The 22,364-nt window shown below is 44.1% G+C and overlaps 1 protein-coding gene across 4 annotated transcripts in view; it reads right to left on the bottom strand.

The window, feature by feature from the left end:
- Positions 1 to 22,364, bottom strand: part of RPRD1B (regulation of nuclear pre-mRNA domain containing 1B) — a 99,682-nt gene that overhangs the window by 62,210 nt on the left and 15,108 nt on the right. For all 4 annotated transcript variants that reach the window (XM_004062125.4, XM_055373500.2, XM_055373498.2 and 1 more), the window contains exons 4-6: positions 13,346 to 13,458; positions 11,479 to 11,605; positions 4,742 to 4,917 (exon numbers count right to left, since the gene is read on the bottom strand). In XM_004062125.4, the coding sequence (XP_004062173.1) occupies positions 4,742 to 4,917; positions 11,479 to 11,605; positions 13,346 to 13,458 (416 nt within the window). The remainder of the gene's footprint in view (positions 1 to 4,741; positions 4,918 to 11,478; positions 11,606 to 13,345; positions 13,459 to 22,364) is intronic.

The following is a 22,364-nucleotide window of genomic DNA, read 5'->3' as shown; positions in this document are numbered from 1 at the left end:
ATCTTTCAAGGGCATACATTTATCAAGTTGGGCCACCACCATAGGGATGTGATGGGACAGGACCAGTCTGTTACAGAATGTGAGAGAAAAATCTTAGGTTCAGGAGAGCAGACTGCCTAAATTTTTAGCAAGCGTGGATAAAGAAAAGAACTAAAACCATCTCTCAAATCTTATATTGTGAAGCGGCCAGATCACTTGACGTCAGGAGTTCAAGACCAGCCTGGTCAACATGGTGAAACTCTGTCTCTGCTAAAAATAAAAAAAATTAGCCGGGCGTGGTAGTACATGCCTATAATCTATAATCCCAGCTACTCAGGAGGCTGAGACGGGGGATTGGTTGAGCCTGGGAGGTGGAGGCTGCAGTGAGCTGAGATCACGTCACTGCACTCCAACCTGAGTGACAGAGCGAGACTCCATCTCAGAAAAAACCTTATATTGTATCTAGTCATTTGCTTTCTTTAATGCAGCAAATTGGCTCTATTTTTTACAATAAATGGTTCTGCTCATGTACCTCGGAGACATGGTTTGAGATAAGAACCTTCAGTTCAGACTCTGTACGTTGGTTCCAGTGGTGGGGCCTTTCTGTTCCGCTTCTTCAGCAATGGAATGCCAGCCCCATTCCACTGAATGAACTGGGCAGAGCAATGCAGGCTGGAAAGTTACAGAACGCATCCAAAGCTCTAATCTGTTTCTCCACCTTAATGCCCTCTCGTGGCGTCCAGCAAACCACTAGTTCTACAAAAACCAGAATGATTCCCCAACAATACACAGAGCAGTGTGCAACTGTGGGGAGGGAAAACAGAACAGAGTTAACCAGCTCTACCAACCCGATCTCCTCAAAGACTCTGTCCTCTATGGTTGCTTGCCACGTTCTACCCAACAACAGCTGCTCATGATAATCAATGTCTGACAGATCAGAGAAAGCCCTTAATGTGTCGCCAAGGGGCAGTTCAACAGATGGCATGGTGACTTACAACCAGAATCATTAATTACACTCTCTTATCAGTCCCGGGGCACAGTGCTGAAAATGCTTCCTCAGTGAAAGATGAGCATTTCAGATAAATGACCGTCTGGTACTGCCTGTAAAACTCCCTTTAGGATCTCTGGTCAGTGCCGATGTCTAAACCTAAGCCATAGGATTTTTACAGCCCTTTCCCATCTTCCACATTCAAGCAGGCTACGAATGTGAAGTTCCTGCTACCACTACGCAACACAGTTCCCAGAATCACTGCAGGTAAGGATACGGTAAAAAGTGCCTGCCACTCATTTCCCCTCAAGTCAGATGACCATGCTGAAAGGCAAATACAATGATCTCAGCCTCAGAGCTAGCTCAATGTTCCCTCCTTCTGTGCCAGAGCATGTTTCCTGAGCATGGAGGTGACATGGCTCTCCCTGTCCCTTGTCTACTCTGAGTGGGATTTAAGAAGTATTTCTTGAAATACAACATAACTGGCTAACTCAGAAGTGTCCTCCTTCACAAAACCACTGGCTGCAACTCTTTTCCTCAGCCTGCCGAGTGCCTGCGATTGCAGGCGCGCGCCGCCACGCCTGACTGGTTTTCGTATTTTTTTGGTGGAGACGGGCTTTCGCTGTGTCGGCCGGGCTGGTCTCCAGCTCCTAACCGCGAGTGACCTGCCAGCCTCAGCCTCCCGAGGTGCCGGGATTGCAGACGGAGTCTCGTTAACTCAGTGCTCAATGGCGCCCAGGCTGGAGTGCAGTGGCGTGATCTCGGCTCGCTACAACCACCTCCCAGCCGCCTGCCTTGGTCTCCCAAAGTGCCGAGATTGCAGCCTCTGCCCGGCCGCCCCCCCCCCCGTCTGGGAAGTGAGGAGCGTCTCCGCCTGGCCGCCCATCGTCTGGGATGTGAGGAGCCCCTCTGCCTGGCTGCCCAGTCTGGAAAGTGAGGAGCGTCTCTGCCCGGCCGCCATCCCATCTGGGAAGTAAGGAGCGCCTCTTCCCGGCTGCCATCACATCTGGGAAGTGAGGAGCGTCTCTGCCCGGCCGCCCATCGTCTGAGATGTGGGGAGCACATCTGCCCTGCCGCCCCGTCCGGGATGTGAGGAGCGTCTCTGCCCGGCTGCCCCGTCTGAGAAGTGAGGAGACCCTCTGCCTGGCAACCGCCCCGTCTGAGAAGTGAGGAGCCCCTCTGCCTGGCAGCCGCCCCGTCTGAGAAGTGAGGAGCCCCTCCGCCGGGCAGCCACCCCGTCTGGGAAGTGAGGAGCGTCTCCGCCCGGCAGCCACCTCGTCCGGGAGGGAGGTGGGGGGGTCAGCCCCCGCCAGGCCAGCCGCCCCATCCGGGAGGGAGGTGGGGGGATCAGCCCCCCGCCCGGCCAGCCGCCCTGTCTGGGAGGTGAGGGGCGCCTCTGCCCAGCCGCCCCTACTGGGAAGTGAGGAGCCCCTCTGCCCGGCCAGCCGCTCCGTCCGGGAGGGAGGTGGGGGGGGTCAGCCCCCCGCCCGGCCAGCCGCCCCGTCCGGGAGGGAGGTGGGGGGGTCAGCCCCCCGCCCGGCCAGCCGCCCCGTCTGGGAGGGAGGTGGGGGGGTTAGCCCCCCGCCTGGCCAGCCGCCCTGTCCGGGAGGTGAGGGGCGCCTCTGCCCGGCCGCCCCTACTGGGAAGTGAGGAGCCCCTCTGCCCGGCCAGCCGCTCCGTCCGGGAGGGAGGTGGGGGGGGTCAGCCCCCCGCCCGGCCAGCCGCCCCGTCCGGGAGGGAGGTGGGGGGGTCAGCCCCCCGCCTGGCCAGCCGCCCCGTCCGGGAGGTGAGGGGCACCTCTGCCCGGCCGCCCCTACAGGGAAGTGAGGAGCCCCTCTGCCCGGCCAGCCGCCCCGTCCGGGAGGGAGGTGGGGGGGTCAGCCCCCCGCCCGGCCAGCCGCCCCGTCCGGGAGGGAGGTGGGGGGGTCAGCCCCCCGCCTGGCCAGCCGCCCCGTCCAGGAGGTGAGTGGCGCCTCTGCCCGGCCGCCCCTACTGGGAAGTGAGGAGCCCCTCTGCCCAGCCAGCCGCCCCGTCCGGGAGGGAGGTGGGGGGGGTCAGCCCCCCGCCCGGCCAGCCGCCCTGTCCAGGAGGGAGGTGGGGGGGTCAGCCCCCCGCCTGGCCAGCCGCCCCGTCCGGGAGGTGAGTGGCGCCTCTGCCCGGCCGCCCCTACTGGGAGGTGAGGAGCCCCTCTGCCTGGCCACCACCCCGTCTGGGAGGTGTACCCAACAGCTCATTGAGAACGGGCCATGATGACAATGGCGGTTTTGTGGAATAGAAAGGGGGGAAAGGTGGGGAAAAGATTGAGAAATCGGACGGTTGCCGTGTCTGTGTAGAAAGAGGTAGACATGGGAGACTTTTCATTTTGTTCTGTACTAAGAAAAATTCTTCTGCCTTGGGATCCTGTTGATCTGTGACCTTGCCCCCAACCCTGTGCTCTCTGAAACATGTGCTGTATCCACTCAGGGTTGAATGGATTAAGGGCGGTGCAAGATGTGCTTTGTTAAACGGATGCTTGAAGGCAGCATGCTAGTTAAGAGTCATCACCACTCCCTAATCTCAAGTACCCAGGGACACAAACACTGCGGAAGGCCGCAGGGTCCTCTACCTAGGAAAACCAGAGAACTTTGTTCACTTGTTTATCTGCTGACCTTCCCTCCACTATTGTCCTGTGACCCTGCCAAATCCCCCTCTGCGAGAAACACCCAAGAATGATCAATAAAAAAAAAAAAAAAGAAGAGCAGACATTCCTGAAAAGGAAGTGCAGCAGCCCGGGGCAGCAAAGTTCCCAAACATCCACACTGCTGGCTCTGTTATCCCACGGGACCAAGTACTGAGGGTAAACTACCATGTACTTAATTATGAAGCCAAACAAGTGTATGGTGAGGAAATGTTTCTGAACTCCCTCCCCAAGGTCACTTGGACTAATGTCCTCAACCCAGGGTAGAAATGAGGTCTTCTACAGTTTGAGAACTGTGCTATATAAATACTACTGTGACATTTAAGAGCTAATTACAGATAGATCTTGGAGGCAGACAACCTCTTGGCCGCAGCATGGATAAAGTCAGAAATAAACCTCCAAACAGCTGGGCGCGGTGGCTCACGCCTGTAATCCCAGCACTTTGGGAGGCTGAAGTGGGCAGATCATGAGGTCAGGAGATCAAGACTATCCTGGCTAACACGGTGAAACCCCGTCTCTACTAAAAATACAAAAAATTAGCCAGGCGTGGTGGTGGACGCCTGTAGTTCCAGCTACTTGGGAGGCTGAGGCAAGAGAATGGCGTGAACCTGGGAGGCAGAGCTTGCAGTGAGCCGAGATCGCACCGCTGCACTCCAGCCTGGGCGACGGAGCGAGACTCCGTCTCGAAAAAAAAAGAAATAAACCTCCAAATGACTTGAAAGAAACATTTTTCAGCACTTCCCAGATACTACCAAACATACTCTTTGGTTTTCACTGATTTGCTATCCTTTTTGTACCTCAATTCGTAATTTTTTTAAAAACATGAGTTCAAACGAAAGCAATATTAAGATCCTAAGGCTGTGATTAAGAGTTCACTGTTTGTTTCCTACAATCCAGTTTGTTCTGTCCTGGACATATAAGAACATGACTTCAATTTTTAACTGGGGTCAAATAATTACAGTATCTGATGGATGTTCAGAATTCACATCATGAATTTTTAAACGATAAAAATGTTGTTAAAGCATAATAAAAACCTCCTAATGTGGGCTACAGGAAGGGAAACGTGGGCAGTCTGGGTCTGCCTTCAATGCACTCACCTCTAGTTTTTTCTCCTTCTCCGACAAAACATCTTTCTGATTCTGGGTATACTCCACCAACATCCGAGCCAGCTGGCGACGGTCCTCCAGTTCTGCCGCCAGGCGCCCGTTATATTCTGCTAGTAACAGACATGCTTCATCTACTGTTTTTGAAAGACGTTCGGCTGCCTCTTTGTCTAAGTACAAATGAGACCAAAAAATAGAGAAAATATACAAATCACATAGGTATGACTACAAACATTTCTGGGGGAGGTTAACGGTTTCTCTCCCAATATACAGAGTCTGAGAATAAGCCAGCACCTGTGGACAAACAATGAGTTGATTGAGCAAGAAATCCAAAGGCATTCACTCTGTCAACAAGACAGGACACTACTCAATTACCTGAAGTGAGGAAGCTGTACATGGGGGGAATCTGGCAAAGGCTTTCTAAATGCCTGTTCCTGCAAAAGCTCTCCTGACAAAACAAGCATAAAGACATATTGAAGATCACCTGTGAAAAAAATCGTTCCTTGTCTCTGAGAATTTCAAGTGCTTTCATTTATATTACAGTTGGCCCCTGTATCTGTGGGTTCTGTATCTGTGGATTCAACCAACCATGAATGGAAAATACTCAGACCAAAAAACCCCACAAACCAATAAAAATAACAATTAAAAACCCAATTTTAAAAATACAGAATAACAACTATTTGCATAGCATTTACATTGCATTAGCTATGATAAGTAATCTAGAGAGTATTTAAAGTATATGGGAAGATGTTTGTTGGTTATAGACAAATCCGACACCATTTAAGGGCCTTGAGCAACCTTGGATTTTGGTATTCTCAGAAGGTCTTGGAACCAAACCCCCATGGATATGGAGGGACCACTGTATTTCATTAAGTAGTCTTTTTACTTTCCACTGGAATAAAAAATAGCATGCACTTATTTATTGGGTGTGGGAACTAAGACCCCCTCCCCGCCAAAAAAAAACTACATGACAGGTTTCTACATGCAGTGAGCTGAGATGCTGGGACTCGAAGCCAGATCTCTAAAATGATCTATAGCACTCTATCTCTTAAACTATGTAAGCCTTGGACCTGGGGATGAACTTCTTCCTACATTTGACAAAATGTAAAGTCTGATAAGAAAGAGGTTTTTAAATGTTTCTGAACATGACCCACAGCAGAAATACACTTATGTAAATACACAGAAAAACGAAAGCAGCGTTTCATAAAATACCCATTCTTACTATGTGTGCTCTATCTTCTATTTTATCTCTTTTTTTTTTTTTTTTTTTGAGATGGTGTCTTGCTCTGTCACCCAGGCTGGAGTGCAGTGGCATGATCTCGGCTCACTGCAAGCTCCGCCTCCCAGGTTCATGGCATTCTCCTGCCTCAGCCTCCCGAGTAGCTGGGACTACAGGCCCCCGCCACCACGCCCATCTAATTTTTTTCTATTTTTAGTAGAGACGAGGTTTCACTGTGTTAGCCAGGATGGCTTTATTCCATTTTTCAAAAACTGTTGGTCATTAGCTACCAGACTGATTTCATATCCAATTAATGGGTTGTAACTCATGCTTTGGGGGTGGAAAAACATTAAGAAAGGGTATTTTAGGGAAGAAGTGATGAACAAAGGCTCATAATTAAGAAATGAGAAGAAAAAGCAGGATCTGTATTTACAAAGAACTGATATAATTAATTATGTGTGGGTGGTGGTGAGAGTAGAATTTTAAATATGTATACCTCATTTTTAAAAGACCTGAATGAATCAAAAGAGTAGGTTGGTGCTTTGAAACAAAGGGCACCAGAGACTCCGGCAGTACCGTGACACTCCCTATGGATACAGGCTGTCAGAGGTGAGAGCTCGCATTCTCCTGGGGAACTAGGATTTAAGAATCCCCAACACAGTATCTCTGGCAAACAGCCATCTGGCTTTTCGATGCCTTCTTAATGTGAATATTGCAAGAGGAACTGCTGAAGGATTCCAGATTGGGTGTGATGCCAAAGATTAGGAACCTCTACCCTCCTCAGGGATGGGAAACAAAAGAATGTCCTTGGTGAAGGGGAAGAAGTGAGCGGAATGGAACACAAAGGAAAGAGATCACCTCAGTCACAGAGGATAAAGGACCGCCAACTTCTCCTTCCTGCTCAGTGGCTCAGTCCATGAGCAAGCTCCTGGGGTGGTTAGGTTGGTTTTAGTTTTGTTATTGCTTGACTGATCGTTTTTAAAAAATGGTTAATTCACTAAGATGTTTAGGTGCCTGTGGCAAAAAATGGCAAATACTAATTTTTAAGATTAAAAAGAAAATCAATTTGCATCCTCAAGAACTTTTACAAAGGAAATAATTCATTTACACAAATAATTACAACCCAGAAAAGTAACTTATAATAGTTTAGTGAGTTATAGAAAATACGCAGTGAAAATGCAGAAGCCAGATGCTCGCTTCGGGGGACCTACCCACGCTGTCCTCACGCTCCCTGCTCTCCTTCACCCATCAGAGGAGTGGCAAGTGCCTCTTTCGGCCAATCCTCCAAGTGGCATGCGCATCCCATTCCCTCGTTTCCTCAAAGACTAAACTTCTGCAGCCGTCCCTTGTCTTCTCTACCTCAGCAAATTCTCTCTCTCCCTCCTGAAGAAAACCACTAGCACACAAACCTGCTGACACGTATTCCACCTACATACCACTCTCCCACTACTGACCTGCTTCCCTGCTCCTCCTTGCAGCTAACCTCTTTTCAGAGAAGTGTAGCCACCTGCTCTCCTCCTGAGCCCACCCCAATCGGGCTTTATGCCCACCAATCCTCTGCTCAAAACCTTCCAATTAGTTTAACAAATTTGAGTTCTTATAACTAGGCTCTTAGAAACAGCAGAGAATAAAAAAGACAAAAACTCTCTGCCCTCAAGTTTATATTATCAGGTAGGAAGAGAATCAATATACAATAAATATTATGCTTACTTATCAGCTGAAGAGAACTACAGAGAAAAACAAGGCAGAGGAGAAAAAGTGGGGCACTGGAAGGTGGGGGGGGGATCAACATTTTCAAAAAGGTGGTCAGGGTGAGCTTCGCTAAGGTGATACGTAAACAAAGGCCTAAGAAAATGAGAACCAGCTATGTAACTATCTGGGAGGAACGTTTCAGGCAGAGGGGACAGCAAGTACAAAGGCGCTAGGAAAGAGTGACTGGCAAGGAGCCCATATGACTTGAGCAGTGAGTGAGGGGAAAATAGTAAAAGTCTTTGCGGTAACAGAGGCCAGTGAAAGACTCTGCTTTAAAGCCAGGCAGGGGGCTCACATCTGTAATCCCAGTGTTTTGGGAGGCCAGGATGGGAGGATTGCTTGAGTCCAGGAGTTTGAGGTTACAATGAGCTATGATCATGCCACTGACTCCAGCCTAGGTGACAGAATGAGACTGTATCTCAAAAAAAAAAAAAAAAAAAAAAAAAAAAGGGCTCTGGCTTTTAATTTGATGATGGGGGGAGTCGTGGGGGTGTTATGTGGAGTGAGAGACATGATCTGACTTCTACTAAGAGGATCACTCTGGTTACTATGTTGAGACTAGAATGATGGCTGAGCAAGAGGAACAAACGAAGTAGCAAGACCAGCTGGGAGGTTACTGCAATAAATCAACTGAACATGGTAGAGACCTGTACCAGGTGGCAGTGGTAGAGGCGGTGACAGGATATCAGATGCTGGTTTTGGTCCCAATCAACAGGAATGATGAGGGCCATTTACTGAGATGGAGAAGACCATGAGTGAAACAAGTTTTAGAGGAAAGGTCAGAAGTTCAGTGTGGGGCAGAGTAAGCTTGAAATGCCTAACAAGATATCCAACTAATAAAACTGAGTAGGAGGTTGGATATATGGGTCTCAAGTTCAAGGTGGAAGGGTCAACACTAGAGATGTAAATTAGGAAATCATCCACAGAAAAACTCTTATTTATAGTCATGAAATTGGGTGAGAATGGCTGCCAGTGAAACCAGCTAAAGAAGGGGGCTAATATGAAGAGGTCAAGGAGGAGTGAAGAAACCAGCAAGGAGGCTGAAAAGACACAGAAAGAGAGGAGGAAAGCTAGAATAATGCAGGGTCCTAGTTCCCACTGCTACTGTAGCAAATTACCACAAATTTAGTGGCTTGGAATATCACCAATTAATTATCTTATGTCTTATCACAGTTGCTTCCTCCATCTTCAAAGCACATCGCTCCAACCTCTGCTTCCACGGTAATACCTCCTTCTCATTCCCCCTCTCCCACCTTCCTCTTACAAGGACCCTGTGATTACACTGGGCCCTCTTAAATAATCCAGGGTAATCTCCTCATCTCAAGATATTTAATCACACCTGCCAAGTCCCTTGGCCATATAAGATTACATATACACAGGTTCTGTGGATTAAAACATGGGCGTTTCGGGGGTGGGGGGTCAGGAGGCATTATTCCAACTACTACACCAAGTGAAGAAAGTATTTTCAGGAAGAAGAAATAATCTACTGGGCCAAATATTACTGGGGTGAAGTTAAGATGGGGGCAGAGAATCCACCATTGAGTTCAGCAACAAGGAAGTCATCAGCAACTGGGAGGACGGGGAAGTAGAGAGACAGCACAGGCAATCCATTCAGGTGGTTTGGCTAAAAAGAACAGAGAAATGAGGCAGTAGCTAGAGGAAGATATGAGGTCAAGAAAAAAATCTTCCCAAGTGGGGGAAAAATTCATGTTTTTATGCTATTGAGAATGATCCAGTAAAGAGTAAAAAATGGAAAATGCAGGAGAAAGAGGGAGCATTGTTGGAGCAATGGCCTTGGCTAGATGAGAAGGAGCAGATCTAATACACAGAGAGGCGGGTTTAGAAAATAGCATGTCCATGTAGAGAAATAGGAGGAAAAGTCAACTCAGACATGTTAGTTTTTCCCAGCCACATTCCACTGCACAGGTTCGGGAAAGGAACACACAAAAAGCTAAATTTAAGAATGGTGGTTGCCAGGTGATATGAGAAGTGAAAAATGATGAGTTATTGTTTAATGGGTATAGAGTTTCAGTTTGGCAAGACGAAAAGAACTCTGGAAACTGGTTGTATAACAACATGAGAATACTTAGCACAACTAAACTGCACACCTTTGTGTTTTATGTAGCTTACCATTTTATATGTATTTTACCACAATTAAAAATCAAAATAAAAAAAGTATTTTAAAAGGAAGCTACATGAGACCTTTAGGTCAGTGAAACAGAGAAACAAAATTACATACATGGCTAGCTTTACATTAACTTGCTTGCAATTTTTGCAGATTATGATTTTGACAGTAAGAATAAATGAAGTGGTCCTTTTAGTAGTACGTATTTTTAAAATGTGATTTAACCTGTTTAGGGATTTTGCCAGGAGACTACACTGAAGGGAGAAAGAGAAGAAAATGGGTTAAAGGTGTGTGTGAGGAAGTGAAAAGAGAGACTCCAATGTGAATAAAGAAGAAAATGAGGACTCGAGGACTAGGAAGAGGTGGGGGAGGAATCAAGAGACTGCAGGTCCCAGTGGGGTGAATTCCTGGGGTGGGAAAGCAGAGTGAGGGGCTGAGATGCTTCTTGCGTGACTCAGAAGGCCTCCGAGCTGTGTTCTCCAACCCAGTACACCCACTGCCTGAGGTCTTTCCCTGTGCTGCATCCACTGCCTGGTGGCCCTTCCTTCCCTTGGATATCCTCATGGCTTGCTTCCTAATTTTTCGGGTCTCTGCTCAAGGTCATCTCATCAGAAAGGCTTTCCCCAAACACCTTTAAAATACCATTAATACCGCCTGCAATCATTCTCTGCTCCCACCGCCCTGCTTTATTTTCCTTCTTGACACTTCACTTGAGGGGATATAGGTGGGCCTCAAATATTTGTTGAGGGAAGTATTTCATCAGTGACCTTGATTTCCTTTAGATAGATATGGAAGAAGTTAGAGAAGCAGCCAAGTCTAGAGACTGGAGTGGGAAAATGGTGGCCTTTGGAAGACAGTGGAATGAAACGTCTGAGCTTTTGTAAGGGGAGGAACATAGGCTTTGCAGCCTAGATTAGAATCCCAAGATCCACTACTTGTGTGACCTTGGACAAGACACCTATCTTCTCAAAGCCTCAATGTCCTCCTATGCAATATGGAGACACACATTTAGTCACCTCCAAAGACTATCACAAAGAACAGAAGTACCGGTGCAAAGCCTACTGTCAATATTAGTTCATGCTTCATTCCTTCCTTTCAATTTCCCATACGGAAAGCAGGAATCGTGTCAACTGCCCCTCCCTGTTTAACTAGGGAGGTCACGACTAGGGCAAAATGACATGTCTAACACACACCTGAAATTCCTGGCACTGAACGCACTATCATCTACGGGGCTTGTCAGAGAGCAGGGCACAAATCACACAGCCCTGAATCATAATTTTTTTTCTTTTAGTAAGAGGGTTATGAGTCTAACAGACAGAATAATACCTAATCTCCCCCACCCACCCCACACGCACACAATTTGTACTATGTTTTTAACAGACCTTATTTAGAGAGCCACAGGTTGTGGCACACCAGCATTTCTGCAATAATTCCTAGAATCACTATTCAAGTTTTGACTATTTCAAAAGTTTCTTTGTTCACCATGTGAGTTATGTTTGCAAATCCCAAGATGGTAGAGCAACCAATACAACATGGAAAGTAGTCTATACCTGCAGACGTTAAGTATGGCCTAGGGTTACTGCATTACAGTATGTCCCTCTCTCCTCACCTTTCACCCAAACTCTACCTTCTCACCTGTTATTTTTTCCAATAGAGAAACATCTTGCACTTCCTGGGGCAGAGAAGCAATTTTCTGTCGGACAGTAGCATCCCCTGATGCGGCATTTTCCAGATCCTGCAAAGCTTTGATTAGTTCCTCAGTCTGTAAGATGAAAACACAAACAACACTATCCATTAAGACATGGGGTTTAAAGAAAATTTGTTGGAGTTAAATGAGGTGGAGGCAAATTCTAAAAACAGTCATTCCTGCCATTTCTTAAAAAAACTGTTCTTAGCCCCAGAGCTTACATGTAAGTCAATGTCACGGACTCTAAGAAAATCCACAAAAATTAGTTTATCTAAGTCCATGGCAGAACATGAATGAAATTCTGAATAATTATTATTTTTTTTAATTCTAAAAGAACATCTTTTTGGCAATTCAAAACAATGGAGTTTGGTTCATGTTGCTTAATTTCAAATGATGTATCATTTCCAGTATAGAATAAAGGTATAAATATCAGATGTTAACAACTGTGTGTTGTGGCCAGGTGTGGTGGCTCGCACCTGTAATCCTAGCACTTTGGGAAGTCAAGGCAGGAGGATCACTTGAGCCCAGGAGTTCGAGACCAGCCTAGACAATATAGCAAGACCCTGTCTCTACAAAAAAATAAAAATAAAATAATTAGCCAAGCATGGTGGCATATGTCTATAGTCCCAGCTACTTGGGAGGCTGAGGTAGGAGTACCACTTGAGCCCCAGAGGTTGAGTTTGCAGTGAACTATGATCATGCCACTGCACGCCAGCCTGGGTAACAGAGCAAGATCCTGTCTCAAGAAGAAGGAGGAAAAAATTATATGTTGACTGATCAACCTACTTCAATTCTTTCTTGGGTTTTCTTGACAAAATGAATGTCACTCCCAAAATTAAATGTATCAAACTTATTATAAACCAAGGGGGAAAAAACAAGAAAAGTAAACCAGGGATACATTTTCTGTATATATCAAAAAGGAGTTTCTTAAATTGTCAGAAAACAATGCTAACAGCCCACTCCATAATCACCAAGGAGTAGCTAGCTCTGTAGATGGTAGTTAGATTACCCTGAAAGGTAATAATCTAGGCTGTCATCTTTAAAGTGTTTAAATCCAAAGATATATGACCTAACACTGCTGTCATTTAATCCCCAGTCTAACTCAACACCGTAACATAACACAAACTAGACATGTTTCCTATTTACATAGGCTTTAAGCATGACCACGTGTAATAAAGCTGTTTTAGGCAAAATAAGATGAAGCCCCCCCGCCCCCGCCTTGAAAAGAGCATGGGCTCTGAAGTCAGACACACCTGGATTTAAATTAAGACACTGGTCAAGTTACTTAAACTGTCACCTTGTGCCCAACTTCTTTCATTTGGATTTTGTAAGCTAACCTGTATAGCCAAATAACACAAACACATGGGTAAAGATTAACTCCTTGTTTCAATATTTAACAGGCTACAGTGCAGCAAATTTGCTATTGACACATAGACTGTCTTTAGATATTAATGAGTTACTTTATAAAACTACCATGCTACTGGAGACAGGCCATGGTAGACAACTTTTGAATATCTTTGTAGTATTATCTATCCCTTTCTCCAAAATCTATTTTTAAAGAATATTCTTAATTTCTAGGATTCAAAAAACCAAGTCCAAGTACTTTATAAAACATAAGCCCATCCCATAGTTATGGCACGCAAAGACATAGTGACGCCTGCCATCCGGCAAGCTCCTTTGGGCAGGATGATGCTCCTGAGAGGTGCCCTCTGATGATTCCATACCAGTGGTCACTGGCGCCACCTTGTGGCCATAGTCTTCAACTAGAGGTCACTCTAAGCCACTGTTCCCTACTCTCTGGGGGTCAAGACCTACCAAGAGGGGTCCTGCAGAAGGATCCTGAGGAGAGTAGCTGCCAGGGTAGTCGTCATCCTCCTCCTCTTGAATTTGCTGAAAAGTTCGTTTCAGAGATTTCTTCTCTTCTGTTGCTAGACGAAAGAGAAAGTGATAAATTTGAGTCACATATCCTGTAGTGATAAGTCACATGCTATGCACAATGGGCCACATGTAAAAACAGGGCAGAAGGGGCACACATTTTCAGAATGGCTTAATAGTAACCTTTATGCTAGTTATTTTAAATTGACTGTAGTTCCCTACATTACTGAAAAGAGTCAAACAGGTCTTTGTCTGTCATCTCAGATTGATTCTCTGGTAAAATACTACAGAAAACAGGCATCTCAAGTGAAACTTACCCAACTATCACACTTGAGTAAGAAACTCATGGGACAATACAATGAAGCAAACCAACGTGTGCTAGGGTTTACAGAGAAGATATTGTGTATAAAATGAGATACGTTATGCTTTCCAGGGATCATTTCAGAAAATAGGAGAGAAAATTTTATCAATAAAATTGTGTCAAACACAAATATTCTTTACACTATTCCCCTAAAAATAAAATAAATCTAATTTTACCTTAAAATTAAAATAACCATTACTGAGACATGTGATTGATACTACTGAGAAAAATTACTTAAGTTACCATTTTAAATTTAACCACTTTTGAGGCTGACAGGTCACATTATTTATGATCTATCTGCACCGTATGTTTTTACATTGTTATGATAGATGTGTTAATTCCAAAATCATTCTTTTTGCATCAAATTAGACAATACAAAATAAATGCCAAACAACTGTGGGAAATAAATCTAAATGATAAATTCTAGTTTGAAAGTAAAGAAATATTGGACACAGCCTGTGCCTGGCATTGCAATAGTTTCCTTTTAATCTTTCCAACAATTTTAAGATACAGCATCTCCATCTGAAAGGTGAGAAAACAAAGGCCAGGGAGGTTAAATGACACACTTACGGTATGACTCCAAAACCTGTCCTCTTTCCACTGCACTCAAATTACTTAGCACCACACAGGTACCCTCTCATTTAGAAAAAAGGGGACACCAGGCACCTGCTTCAGATACATACACATTTTTTGCTTACACATTTTCTTCTGGAAACAAGCCATGTAGCTCCTGTTCTCTACATTATATACATCATACACTAACTGACCAAACTTACGTTTGAAGTGAAAGCCAGGTCAATATCATGAGTTTTATTTTTATTTTTTTTAGATGGAGTTTTTGCTCTCTTGCCCAGGCTGGAGTGCAGTGACACGTTCTCAGCTCATTGCAACTTCCGCCTCCTGGGTTCCAGCAATTCTCCCACCTCAGCCTCCCGAGTAGCTGGGATTACAGGCACTTGCCCCCATGCCTGGCTAATTTTTGTATTTTTAGTACAGTCAGGGTTTCATTCACCATGTTGGCCAGGCTGGTCTCGAACTCCTGGCCTCCAGTGACCCACCCGCCTTGGCCTCCCAAAGTCCTGGGATTACAGGTGTGAGCCACCACGCCTGGCCAAGTCTCATTTGTTCTTAATGATTTTGTCTATTACAAAAAAAGGAGACAGGAACATCTGCAATACAGGCCGTCCTCACTTTGCGCATACTATTATACACAGATTTGTTACCATGGCTTCGTTAAATGACACCAGTTCCTCAATAAAACAAGTTCGAACTTCAGTTACCATGGCATATTAACTCTTGAGTAGTTGCATAAAGTACAAATTTTGCTGCTAACTTCAGACCCAAATCATGATCAGTGACCAATCACATCATTCTTCAAGTCTATCAGTGATTGGTCACTGCACACCTGTTATGCAGGTCACACAAAGACAGCAAAGTGCTTCGCTGTGCTGTCTCCTTATCGCCCAGTGACAACACCCACAACATTTTATAAAAATGAACGATCAGAAGAGGGTATTGATCATAAAGACAAATGTGGAACAAAGAAACTGAAACAAAAGCTAATGCCGGAACTGAAATCCCAATGGCATATCAGTGGAGTTACAGAAGAAAGAGCATGCTGCAGGATGCTGCCACTGCCAGCATCAGAGGGAGCCTAAATCCATGGCCAGAGGAACTTGCAGAGGCCAACTTAGCAATGAAGAAAGTGGGAGTGATGAAAAGAATGACAACGTCCTAGAGGAAGAGACGCTAACAAAAAAAAAAACTGCATGCTAAAGAAACTGAGAGGTATTTTACAATACTGAAAGCATAAAAGATAAAATCTTGGAAGCTGATCCAAACAAAATACAGTATGACAATTTGCAAAGCCACAGAAAAGATGTTTGCTCTGTATATGTATATAAATTATACCAGAAGAAGGCAACCCTTGTTCAAACTACTCTTGATAAGTTTGTTACAAAGAAAACACACTTTAATTCTCAATGTTTCTAATTTGTTGTTACAGCATATTAAATAACTATTAGTTTATTATCTCTTTTGTTTCCGTACACATTTGGAATCAACAATGAGTTTTTAATTCTTTGACAAAAAAAATTTTAAAAGTCACAGAACAATCATAATTTTCCCCACTGATTATAAAGATTGCTTTGCATGGGTTCAGCTTGCACGGTCATGGTTATAGTCCTGCACTACTATGCAAAGCAAAGACTGCTATATTTTTAATATGAAAAATCTATTAGGATAAAATTTACATAAGAAACACCTAACAGTACTTTGTACATAGTAGCTGCCTAATTAATGTGTGCTATGACCCATGCAGACACTTAGCCACTGTGGCATCAAAGTGGTCATGTGGAAGGAGTGGCCATTAGAAGGTAAGTACAAACTTCAAAATTTTTTATACTGTTCTGTTTGCTTTCAAGCACCTAGAAGAGTACTCAGTAAGTAACTATTAGGTATGCTAAAGAAGGTAGAAAAAAATTACAAAACTTGAAATCCTTCCGTTTTCAAACTCTCACACAGAAATTATTATGTATAAACATCAAACACTACTTCGACACTTAGAATTCCTGAATTTTGGCACTGGGAGGACTTAGATAGACCCATGCCTTTGTTTCCCCCAACTCAAATTTTCATGAAAATATCTAAGTCCACAGGTTGCAGTTTGCCCAAAGTCAGAGAGTTTGTTAGTGTAAATCTGGGTGCTACAGATCAAAGCCTCATTATCTGGAGTTATCTTTACCACTTCACACTTGCTCACGAACAGCATTACAAGACTTAAAATAAGAAATCATTTTAGGACAACTTATGTCCTTTGCCACCCTGATGGCAGAGGGCACAATAGGCGTTAACCATTACCCTATTTTTCCAGTTTCCTCCTATTTCCATTTGGAGGACCTACTGGTGCTACAAACGTAAGATTTCTGGACATGAATTACTAATCATTTCCCCCACAGGGCTCCTCATTCCCTGAGCTACCTATTTCCATTACGAACACTTTCACTGACCTGTCCTCCAGGTACAAGGCCTTGGAAACCATTAGAATCTATCCCAAGGTCCCAGTTTCTAGCAGATTCCATACCTCAGACTGATGCCTTACATACTCCCTCCCTTTGCTCCTTCACCTACACAGCCTCTTATCAGCAATCTGCCCTTTGTCACAGCTGGTTGAGACCACTGTCTCCCCGCCTCTAGTTGCTCCTTTCCCAAGTTAGACTATACAGTTGTCCCTCAGTATCCATGGGGGATTGGTTCCAGGACCGCCACGGATATCAAAATCTAGGGATACTCAAGATCCCTTACAAAATGGCATAGTATTTATATATAACTTACACACACATCCTCCCATATACTTTATGTCTAGATTATAGTACCTAATACAATGTACACATGATATGTAAATAATTGTCACACTGTTTCATTTTTAAAATATGTATTATTTTTACCCAAAATATATTCAACATGTAGCTGGTTGCATCCGCAGATGTGGAACCTGTAAATATGGAAGACTGTATTCTATTATTAAATTAATCTTCCTAAAGCGGAGTGCTCACTCCATCATGTCCCTATTCATAAACCTTAAGGGGCTTCTAATGATTTTACAGATTCCTCCTAAGTTCAAAGCCTAATGATGACAATGGCCTCCAACTCCCACGGCACTCGGGCCTCTCTTAAAGCACCTGGCCTTGCTACTCTGGCCACTGGCAAGCGTTCTTCTCTGACAGGAGCACTTTGTGTCTTATTCCTCTACATCCCTGCAGTACCTAGGAAAGGGGTGACAGGTCGGAGTTTGAAACCGCTTGAAGGGAGGAGTCACAGAGCTTGGAAAATGCTAGTGCTAGGCCAGAAATGACTATCACTGCTACGAAGTTAGCAGTTATGGTGCCCGGTATTGTCAGTCTAGTCAGACAGCCATTAAAAATAACTTAGGATTTCCAGGTTTCCTTTTCAAAACCTATACATTTTTTTAAAAATTAAAATTATTTTAAAAACTAGAATATGTGTCAGTTCCATTTCTACATCTGAATTTAAGGTAAGCCTTCCACTATCAATTCAGCTTCTACCAAGGTATATATTTACACTCCCTTTTTCACTCACTCAACCACTCTGTTTACAGGCAGGACAAACTGTGGGGGTAGCCAAAGTCCTTCTGTCCTCATACTGGGCACCTTCTATTCTATCCTCTAACTTGTCCCTGTGTCTCCAGCAGGCCTTGTACTCAGCTAACTTTAAGTAATCCTCGTTACCTAAGGGTTTACGGTATGCCTCTTACAACCTGATTGTGGGAGAATTTCAGACACAATGGCAGACTGTGAAACTAATCTTAAGGCAAAAAGCTGGCCTGCAGGTTCCCAAATCACATTATAATATGCAGCCATCTACCGTAAAGCTGGATCTTCTAGAGGATCCACTTGAAATTTTCTGTGATTTAAAAAAAACAAACAAACAAACAAAAACACCGCGTTTGGTCCGAGTGCAGCAGTGTTTACAACTAATTGATCGCAATCAGTTACAGGTTTTTTTGTTCCTTCTCTACTCCCACTGCTTCAATTGACTAGTTAACAACAACAACAACAAAAAACCACACCTATAGATTTTATATTACTTTTATAATGAGAAAAGGATCAGGAAATATTGTTTGCAACAGCTCCCTCATTCTTTGCTCCATCCCTGCATAATAAAGGACATTTTAATAAGGCACATTAAACTTTACTTGTGGAGAGAAAAGAACCTACAACAGATAAAGGTCTAACATTTGAGGCACAGTTCTACAAGCTGTCTACCCTTATCATCTCACTGAACTGAGTAGCCAAATCCAGGCATAAACCCAGGGAAGTTGCGCCTAGAACTCATACTCTTAGCTACCATGTTCTCCAGCCTCGCACAAAAACTAGGGGACTGAAAATATTAAAAACCTCTTCTTACTTTTGCTACCAGTTCATATATAGAAACTCAGCACATTAGATACTAGAACTGGCAGGGGCAAACAAAACTCGTATCATTGCCCCACTGATAATATCTTACCTGCATTATCTCAAGTAATCCTCATCACTATCCTAGAAGGTATTACCATTAATAGCCATATTGTACAGTGAGGATCTGAGCTTCAGAAGGATCAAATGCCATGGCCAAGGTCACAGAGCTTTAGAAATGACAGCTAGGGGCCGGGCGTGGTGGCTCACGCCTGTAATCCTGCCATTTTGGGAGGCTGAGGTGGGCGGATCACCTGAGGTTGGGAGTTCGGGACCAGCCTGACCAACATGGAGAAACCCCATCTCTACTAAAAATACAAAATTAGCCAGGCGTGGTGGCACATGCCTGTAATCCCAGCTACTCGGAAGGCTGAGGCAGGAGAATCACTTGAACCTGGGAGGCAGAGGTTGTGGTGAGCCGAGGTCCCGCCATTGCACTCCAGCCTGGGCGACAGAGCAAGACTTCATCTCAAAAAAGAAATGACAGCTAGGATTCATACTGTGGAAGCCTGAATAGCTAAACTATATTAAGATCCAGGAAAGCTGGGTAACCTACTCACAAATTCCTACCAAAATTCCTACCAATATTGAAACCGTGTGCTTTCAGGAAATACGACAGTGTGAAGAATATCAGCTTTAAAGTCGCATAGACCTGGGAATTCGCCACTTACCAATTATCTCTCTCTGAACAAAATTACTATACCTTTTTGAGCCAGTATCCTCATCTAAAGTATGAAAATAATACCAAATTCACAGAGTAGTTGTAAGGATCTAAAACAAATTAACGTGAAAAGCAGCCAGCAGAGGCTGGTACATAACGGATGCTCAATAAATGCTAGTCCCTTTGTCTCTACCCTCTCTCTCTAAATCCTTCTACAACCGTATACTACATGAGTCACATGTGGCTCAAATAAAAAAAGTTCCATTCAGTCAAGCAACACCTTGAGTATTCTCAAGAGTAGAGAACTTTTTTCCTTTTCTTACTTTTTAAATTTTGTTTTTAACTGACAAATAATAATTGTATATATTTATAGGGTACAGTGTGATGTTTTGAGAGACGCCTTTAGAACACCTTGAGACACAGGTTTATAAACTTAATACCCAGTTCTAAAACAGAATTCCTAAGCTCATGCATTCTCTAATGTTGTAAGAACTGTCAAAGTTCCATAGAAAAATTTTTATTTCAGAGGTAAACTCCATGAACTTGCCTGAAGACAAAGAATTACCCATGAATCAAAGCTGGAATATAAAAGGACTACTCAAATTTGGAAATAAACTTCTCGAGAACTCATCAACATTTGAAAGGACTGTGGTAAAATATTCTGATAACTCAGGTCCAGAGAAGAGAGCGAAGACAGAGTGAGTCAGCTGGGACTAACACACATGTTGAAATCTTTTGATGTTGTGTTTTCATCTTTATAGAATAGAGAAAGAGAAATTATCTTTAGATTAGCATTATCCTCTACCTAGAGGAAACTGCCTCTATTATTGTTAATGTCTGTCTAGACTTTCAAAAAAAAATCAGAAACCCAATGAAGCTATTTCCAATACTATCACTGCCACAAATTCCACACATTCCCAGAGTGCAAACCTATTCCTCACTCTTTTCTCCCTCTTTCCTATAGCATCTAGCATAGCTGTTTATTCAAAGTATGTGTCCAGCAAATGTACATTAAATTGAAATTCAACATTAGCTTCGAACATCCTCTTTCAAGGCTCTCCTACTTGCCCAAAGGTGTTCTTAAAAACCAGCACCGTTTACCAATGAACTCTAAGGCAGAGTAAAGAATGCTGAGTAATTCCGCAAAGCTGTACTGAAGACCTCCAAAGGACACAATACAAACACCAGAATCCAAAGCAGGAAAACATCTTGCTTTTCAGAAGCTACCAATCACCTGAGTGATCCTAAAATTATCTTCTAGCAACACCAAGTAAAGCAACAATGACCTGCAGTCTGAAAGCACTTATGTCATTCACAGAAAGCCTCTAACCTTTGGTTTCACAGGAAAGTTACCCACTGTAAAATGCAAATAATTCCAGACCTGGAAAGGATCATGAAGGGTACACAAAAGGGTTGCTCAGTGAAGGATACTGTCACACATGCTAATCATGACTAGGTTCTATAGCAGATGCATGTACAAAGTACCAGAGAACAAGGAGGGAATGACCACATGGGCCCAGACAAGCCAGGGAAGATGTCAGAATGAGAGTTGCATTCTTGGAGAATGAGTTCACCACACAGTGAAAGCGATAGAAGGACATCAAGTAGAGGTAACAGCAGATGGAAAGGAAGCAGTGCCAACAGAGCATCCAGAGGGTAAACTGTCAGCAATTCAGTTTGGCCAAAGAATACAGTGTAAGTGAGGAAGTGGCAGGAGAAGAATCTGGAAAAACAGGCTAGTTCAGATAGAAAGGGTCTTCAATACTATCAGTACTTGGACTCGATCCTCCAGGAAACAAGTATGTATGCAGGCAGATCAGATCTGTAGCTAAGAAACATGTCATGCCAACTAGAATTAAACCACAACTAACCAGAAGCCAAGTAACTAAACAACATTTGATCTTACTCTTTAAAGAAAAAAATAGGCCAGGTGTGGTGGCTCACGCCTATATTCCCAGCACTTTGGGAGGCTGAGGCGCGTGGATCACGAGGTCAGGAGTTCAAGACCAGCCTGGCCAAGATGGTGAAACCCTGTCTCTACCAAAAATACAAAAATTAGCTGGGCATGGTGGCAGGTGCCTGTAATCCCAGCTACTCGGGAGGCTGAGGCAAAGAACTGCTTGAACCCGGGAGGCGGAGGTTGCAGTGAGCCGAGATCATACCACCGCACTCCAGCCCAGGTAACAAAGCAAGACTCTGTCTCAAAAAAGAAAGAAAAAAGAAAAAATAATATAAGCTCTTATTAAGGGCTTTGCAAAATTCACACACAGATGCACTTCCTAAAGATATCCTGGGTTCAGTAAAGATCAAAATCAGTTTTAAGCTGGGCGCAGTGACTCACACCTGTAATCCAGCACTTTGGGAGGCCGAGGCGGGCAGATCACTTGAGGTCAGGAGTTCGAGACCAGCCTGGCAAACATGGTGAAACCCCGTCTCTCCTAAAAATACAAAAATTAGCCGGGTGTTGTGGCAGATGCCTGAATCTCAGCTACTCGGGAGGCTGGGGCAGGAGAATGGCTTGAACCCAGGAGGCGGAGGTTGCAGTGAGCCAAGATCACGCCACTGCACTCCAGCCTGGATGACAGGGTGAGACTCTGTCTCCAAAACAAACAAACAATCAACTTTAGACAGACACCATGCTGACAATCCTAAGGATATGTTTCAAAAGCACATCTACATTTAATTAAATCAAGTTCTTAAAAAGCTAAGAAACTTATCCAAGGTCCTATTGTAGTTAATGGCAGAGCAAGGACAAAATCTTAGTCCAGGCTACTTCCTAGTTCACCACAACTCTGAACAACTTTGTTGTTCCTTTCCTTGTGCAAGGAAAGTCTCTGAAAGACAGAAGCAAGCCAAGGAGAACAGAGAGCAAAAGTCAGGGTGTGAGAGGATGAATAGCATGAATACTCGAACCAGGCTTACACGCTGTGAGCACTACATAAATTCTCACCATCATTCATGATC

This window comes from Gorilla gorilla, chromosome 21, assembly GCF_029281585.2.
Source record: "Gorilla gorilla gorilla isolate KB3781 chromosome 21, NHGRI_mGorGor1-v2.1_pri, whole genome shotgun sequence".
NCBI lineage: Eukaryota > Metazoa > Chordata > Mammalia > Primates > Hominidae > Gorilla > Gorilla gorilla.
This window is presented reverse-complemented; position numbering and strand designations above follow the sequence as displayed.